The following is a 6288-nucleotide window of genomic DNA, read 5'->3' as shown; positions in this document are numbered from 1 at the left end:
CCCTCCCTGGCCCTCCCTGACCCTCCCTGACCCTCTCTGGCCTTCCCTGACCCTCCCTGCACCTTCTCTAAACCTTCCCTAATCAGGTAACCACAATCATCATGGCAACCATATGATGTTTATTTTTCTTTTTTGAGATTTTTTTAAATTTCCTTATTGCCCCATTGTCTCTCTTCTGTAAAAACTACTCATGATTTTACTTCTCAAAAGGTGCCCAAGAAATTGATTCAGGACTGTTCTCTTTAACTCAATTTAGGAGGCAGTCACTAGACAGCTCTTCAATGCACCCCATTTAAAAAAAAATCAAGCTTGCTTTAAATTTGGCTCAAACTGTGGTAGTGGTCTTATTCTCCACGTTATCACTTTGAAGTTCCAGATCCCAGCGCTCGCCACTCATCTGCTCAGTATGGCCCAGTTCTGGCGAAGGCCCACTTGGCTGTATCACATAGGGGCAGATGACATCATGCAGAGGGAAGGATCACATGGAGAGACAGTAAACCAGAACAAGGGTCAGGGGAAGGGCCAGTCTTACTATTTTTATAACTGTCCACTTAGGAAGAACTAACCCAGCTTCTCCTAAGATCCTTCCAAAGGTAATAGTTCCAATACCTATGGTCTCCCCTTGTTCCATCTCTTAATATTACTACCTGGGGACCAGGCCTCTGACACATGGAACCACAGATGAACACACAAACAACCTGACAATCACGTTTAGCCTCAGAAGCTGGGAAGGACTGAATGCTCACTTTCTCACACCCCCGTCTCTCCAGGCACCATTTAAAAACAAATGAAAGCAACACACAAACAGAAAAAACACACACACACATCATGTTCAGAGAAAAAGGGGTTCAAAACTATTTTGTGTAGAGAGCCCTTTATTACATATACAATTGCAATGTGTGCATGGCAAAAAGTTTGCTGATGTGTGTTGAAATGTAAATGACTTCTGAATTTGGAGGGAAATAATTTCTGCTTTTCTTTCCCTTTTTATAAGTGTTAATGGTTATTTTTCTACTTTCTATTTTTCCTCTTTTCTTTCTTTCATTCCTACCTTTCTTCCCTCCCATTTTCTTTTTTTTCTTTTTCTTCTTGCCCTTATGACAAGATTTCACACCATATTCCAGACTGATCTGAAACTCACTGTGTAGCTCAGGCTGGCCTGAAACTCGTGACCATCTTTTTTACCCCAACCTCCTACATACTGGGAACCCAGGCAAGAATCACCATGCCCTCTTTTAAATTTTGTTTTGAGAGTTACATTAGTAGTAGTAATTGTATTTTGGTACTATGATTGAACTCAGAGCCTTGTGTATGATAGACTAATCCTTTACCAGTGAACTTCAACCAGCCCTTTGGTTTTTCTTGAAGGCGTTTGCATATGTCTTAAGGACAATATAGCTGTTCAGATTATTGCTTTTCTTTCTGAACCCTTTTTAAAGATCTGGAAGCTGCAACTCTGATGACAGAGAGTCATTGCCCCAATCCCCTCAATGCAGACAACACCTGCAGCCTCTCTGGCTACAGGAAGTCTGCCCTTCCCTTGATGGAGTCTTTCCTCAGAGGAATCCTTTTCACCCTCTAATGTGTGTCCTGCCTGGAATCTACAGGTGCAAAGGCAGAGCCGGTTTCAATTTCCTCACTTTCATGAAGTCGCACTGCACAGGCATTTCACACATTGAGGTTTTCTAGCCTTCATGACTTTGGGTGACCAGGTGCGGTTTCCTGCCCATATGTACTGTAGCTCTCTGCAAGATTGACGTTCTCTGAGGCTTCCCACGCCTTTCATTAGTTCCTCTTCCTATCCGCCTCATCTTCTTCCTCCTTTTATTTATTTTTTAACAGGATGTTGTATAGTTCAGGCTAGCCTCAACTTATTATGTAGCCAAATCTGGCCTTGAACTCCAGATCTTCTTGCCTCTCCCTCTCAAGGGCTGGAATTGATTCCAGGCATACATTGTCATGCCTGGCTAAATGGTTTTTCCTTACTTCCTTCCATCTTCCCTTCCTTTCCTTCCTTTCCTCTTCCTTCCCTTCCTTCCCTCCTTCCTTCCCTCCCTTCCCTTCCTTCTTTTCCTCTTTTGTTCCTTCCTTCCCTCCTTCCTTCCCTCCCTCCGGCTTTCCTTCCTTCTTTCCTTTCTCTTTTTGGAATTTTGAGACAGGGCCTCATTCTACAAGCCAGGTTAGCAATCCAAATTGCTAGGTCCACAAGCATGAGCCACCACTGCTGTCCTCCCTCCTTTATCTCTGACTTTTCTTGCTTTCCTCGTTTGGCTTGGTAACAGCCCAGAAGTCCATATAGTGCAGCAAAGAAGGGGTTTGTCTCTGGCAAGCAGGATGGCAAGATTCTGGATATGAGAGCACAGTAAGGGCTCAGGTCACCTGCTTGGGCACTTTATAGCAGAGTTCCCTGGGCACTTTATAGCCTCGTTCTGAGATAACCACCCTGCACGTATTTCAGTGACTCTGGGGGCATTAGTAAAGTTGAAACATAGGATACTATATAAACAGTTGGATGATGGATACTTATAATCACATTTAGGAGGTGAAGACAAGCAGAGTTCTGTGATTTTGAAATAAGTTTGAGCTACATAGTGACGAATACTTGGACTTTGTGAGACCCTGTCTCAAACACACACACACACACACACACACACACACACACACAAAACAAATAACAGACAAGAACAAGGTTTTGCTACCCCTCATAAGATAGGGTAACATTAGTTACTACAAGGATCTCCACAAAGGGGCGTTTCCTCCACTACTTGTTGCTGGATTCCAATGCTTACAGCTATGCCTGGAACCTAAAGAACTTCGGCGTACACTTACTGAATGAATAAAAGAAGGTTTTGTTTATCCTCCAAGACTCAGCACCAACGTGAGGCTCTCCGCTCCTCAAGGGATTGGTCATTCTTCGCTGCCGGCTCCCACAGTGCACCGCGATACTCTCTCTCTAATCATCATACCAATTGCATGCCCCACAGGGTCCACTGCCTTCTTAATTTCCTCTACTACAGGCTCAGGCCTGTAGTGAAGGTATCAGCTCAGAACATAGCACAGGGCTTGGCCTGTGAGAAACTTTAAATAATGGTGATCATAGTCTATGATGAGGTCACTAGGGTCATTTGACCTACATCTGATGTCTGAGCCCACATGACATCGGCTCTTCTCTGACATGGGTGAGGACATGACCTCTTCTTCTGTGACCTGGGCAGCGAGGAGGGTGACGCTTGATCCTCTGAAGGTGCTCAGCAAATATTTATTCATTTATTCCTTTTCTCATTTGACTTTTGTTGTTGTTGTTTTTAAACGAGTCTAAGTTGCCTTTGCTCTCCATGAATATATGATCTGGGCTGACACACCTCAGGGAAGCTAAGAGTTGAAAGAGAATCTCAGTGCAGACCATGTGCTCTGGGATCCTGGCCGAGATGGGTCCAGTCTCTCTTTTTCCTATTGCCATGTACCCCACCTTAAGTAGTTCTGATCACTTCCTTCAGAGGTGCAATGGTGTAGCACTAGTTTAAGGACTAATGAGGAATCTTCCTGGCTCTATTTTGAAGGCAGGAGCCATTGTGCTATATTGTCAAACTTGAGTTTCTATTTACTGTAAAAGCTGAGTTGCTTTCTGTTTCCAGGAACCTGACAGTCCCTAACCCATGACTCGGACTTGTTTTTAAGAATACCCTGACCTTCTCTGACCCACCCTGAGCCTCCCTGAGCCTCCCTGACCCTCCCTGACCCTCTCTGACCCTCTCTGACCCTCCCTGGCCCTCCCTGGCCCTCCCTGACCCTCCCTGACCCTCTCTGGCCTTCCCTGACCCTCCCTGCACCTTCTCTAAACCTTCCCTAATCAGGTAACCACAATCATCATGGCAACCATATGATGTTTATTTTTCTTTTTTGAGATTTTTTTAAATTTCCTTATTGCCCCATTGTCTCTCTTCTGTAAAAACTACTCATGATTTTACTTCTCAAAAGGTGCCCAAGAAATTGATTCAGGACTGTTCTCTTTAACTCAATTTAGGAGGCAGTCACTAGACAGCTCTTCAATGCACCCCATTTAAAAAAAAATCAAGCTTGCTTTAAATTTGGCTCAAACTGTGGTAGTGGTCTTATTCTCCACGTTATCACTTTGAAGTTCCAGATCCCAGCGCTCGCCACTCATCTGCTCAGTATGGCCCAGTTCTGGCGAAGGCCCACTTGGCTGTATCACATAGGGGCAGATGACATCATGCAGAGGGAAGGATCACATGGAGAGACAGTAAACCAGAACAAGGGTCAGGGGAAGGGCCAGTCTTACTATTTTTATAACTGTCCACTTAGGAAGAACTAACCCAGCTTCTCCTAAGATCCTTCCAAAGGTAATAGTTCCAATACCTATGGTCTCCCCTTGTTCCATCTCTTAATATTACTACCTGGGGACCAGGCCTCTGACACATGGAACCACAGATGAACACACAAACAACCTGACAATCACGTTTAGCCTCAGAAGCTGGGAAGGACTGAATGCTCACTTTCTCACACCCCCGTTTCTCCGGGCACCATTTAAAGAAACAAAGGTCCCCCATAACAGTTAGCAATAGGTCCCCCATAACAGTTAGCAATAGGTCCCCCATAACAGTTAGCAATAGGTCCCCCATAACAGTTAGCAATGACAGTCACTTTTGCCCTCCCAGCTTTCTCTGAGAAACTTTCTCTGAGAAGCACAAGAGAGCTCTCCTACAGGGACAACAACCCTTTGTCTGCCCAGACTTCAGCCGAGCTCCTAAACCTCCCCAGCCCACCTGTGCATTTTGGTTACAAAATTCAGCTTCATCAGAGGATCCTGGTACTATCTGAGCATCCTCAGTATCTCATCGGCTCCTTTCGTCTGCCGCCGTCTGCCAGATGATATCTAATCATGGTGGCCTTCACTCAGCTGAAACCCGGGGTGCCTTTCAGCCGGCGCTTCTCTTCTCTCAGAAGTTTCCTCTTAGTACTTTTCCGTGCACTGACCCCCCCCCCCGATCCTGCTCGTCGCTATGAATTCTTACTTGTTCACTCTAGATTCAGAGGTAAGCCCACTCTCCCTCTCCCACTGACATCACCCTTGCACCCATCACTACGCCTCTCAGGAGGCCCTCCATAAAGTCCTCCTCCATGTCTCAAACAGGCATGATCAAGGACTTGCTGTTTCTCTATTTCTTCATCTATAAAAATGACGGTCGTGTTTGCTTGCCTCAAAAAGGTCACAAAAAGGATAAAAAGAAACAAAGAAATGCTGCTTATAAAGTCTTTTACCAACCAGACAAAGCGTGAAATATTAGCACTTTAGATACTGCATGAGAATGTAGCCAGAGAGCCTTTCAGCCTGAAGCATTCTAAAGGGCCCCTTGACTTCTCCGTATCAAATAAAGAGATACGGAGAAGAGACGGTGTTCCGACAGTTCTCCCTTCTGCCCATCACCCTCTTATTTTCCTTCTCCACCATCCCTACTCCTGCTCTCTCAGGGTCTGCTCGTATAGCATCCACAACTGGGAGGGAAAGGAAAGCCAAAGACCTGGGTAGGCACAGCCTTGTAGCCATGTCTGACTCCTTAGCACTGCAAAGTAGCATTAGGCTCAACTCCTTGAGTATATGGCTGCCATCAGGGTTCAACTCATGAAGTCAAGGCTACTCACGAGACGCAGAGACACAGGACTCCTGGCACAGACTCGCTGTCTCTTAACAGAAAGTTGCCATCCTCCCCGCCCTTGAGGAGCAGGGTTTCACACTCTTGCTTGGTTAGCGGGCCGTGGTAGTAAGGCAGCTCCATGGAGGGCAAAGTTATGCTTTAACTGTCCTGGCAACCTGAGATCCAGCTCCGGGCCAAGTCGTGACTTTGAAGAGGGAAGTGGACAGAGTGGTGGAAGGGAAATGTCCCTCTTCAAGTGTGGTCCAAACAAGATGAAATTGCTCTGTGGGTTCAGTCAGCTTTAGCAGACACAGGAAATGAGAAGGGAGGGGTGATAAAGTGACCAAGGCATTTCAGCCTAGGGGTGGGTGTCTCAAATATGACTCACAGAAGGCGGTGAGTGCCCTCCAGCTCACAGGCAATGCTGTTCGTGGCTGCAGCAGCAACACTAGAGTCAAGCTCCCTGGTCCAGCATATCTCCCACTGGTTTTGGTCCCTTCTGGCTAGCATTGTGCTCTCTAACGAGCATACTACTGATCCTGCTGGACTTGCTAGTATTCAGGCATCTGTACTGGCCTGCCCTTGGGTCCCGACAGGATATCCTCAGTTGCAGTCACTGAGAGCATCCCCTGGG

General features: G+C 46.1%; 1 protein-coding gene across 1 annotated transcript in view; it reads right to left on the bottom strand.

The window, feature by feature from the left end:
• Positions 1-5827, bottom strand: part of Sh2d1b (SH2 domain containing 1B) — a 24792-nt gene extending 18965 nt beyond the window's left edge. The window contains exon 1 of the mRNA XM_005348819.2: positions 5662-5827. Within this exon, the coding sequence (XP_005348876.1) occupies positions 5662-5795 (134 nt within the window). The 5' untranslated portion in view covers positions 5796-5827. The remainder of the gene's footprint in view (positions 1-5661) is intronic.
• Between the last annotated feature and the right edge of the window lie 461 nt (positions 5828-6288).

The sequence above is a fragment of the Microtus ochrogaster genome, chromosome 6 (genome assembly GCF_000317375.1).
Source record: "Microtus ochrogaster isolate Prairie Vole_2 chromosome 6, MicOch1.0, whole genome shotgun sequence".
Classification (NCBI taxonomy): Eukaryota; Metazoa; Chordata; class Mammalia; order Rodentia; family Cricetidae; genus Microtus; species Microtus ochrogaster.
This window is presented reverse-complemented; position numbering and strand designations above follow the sequence as displayed.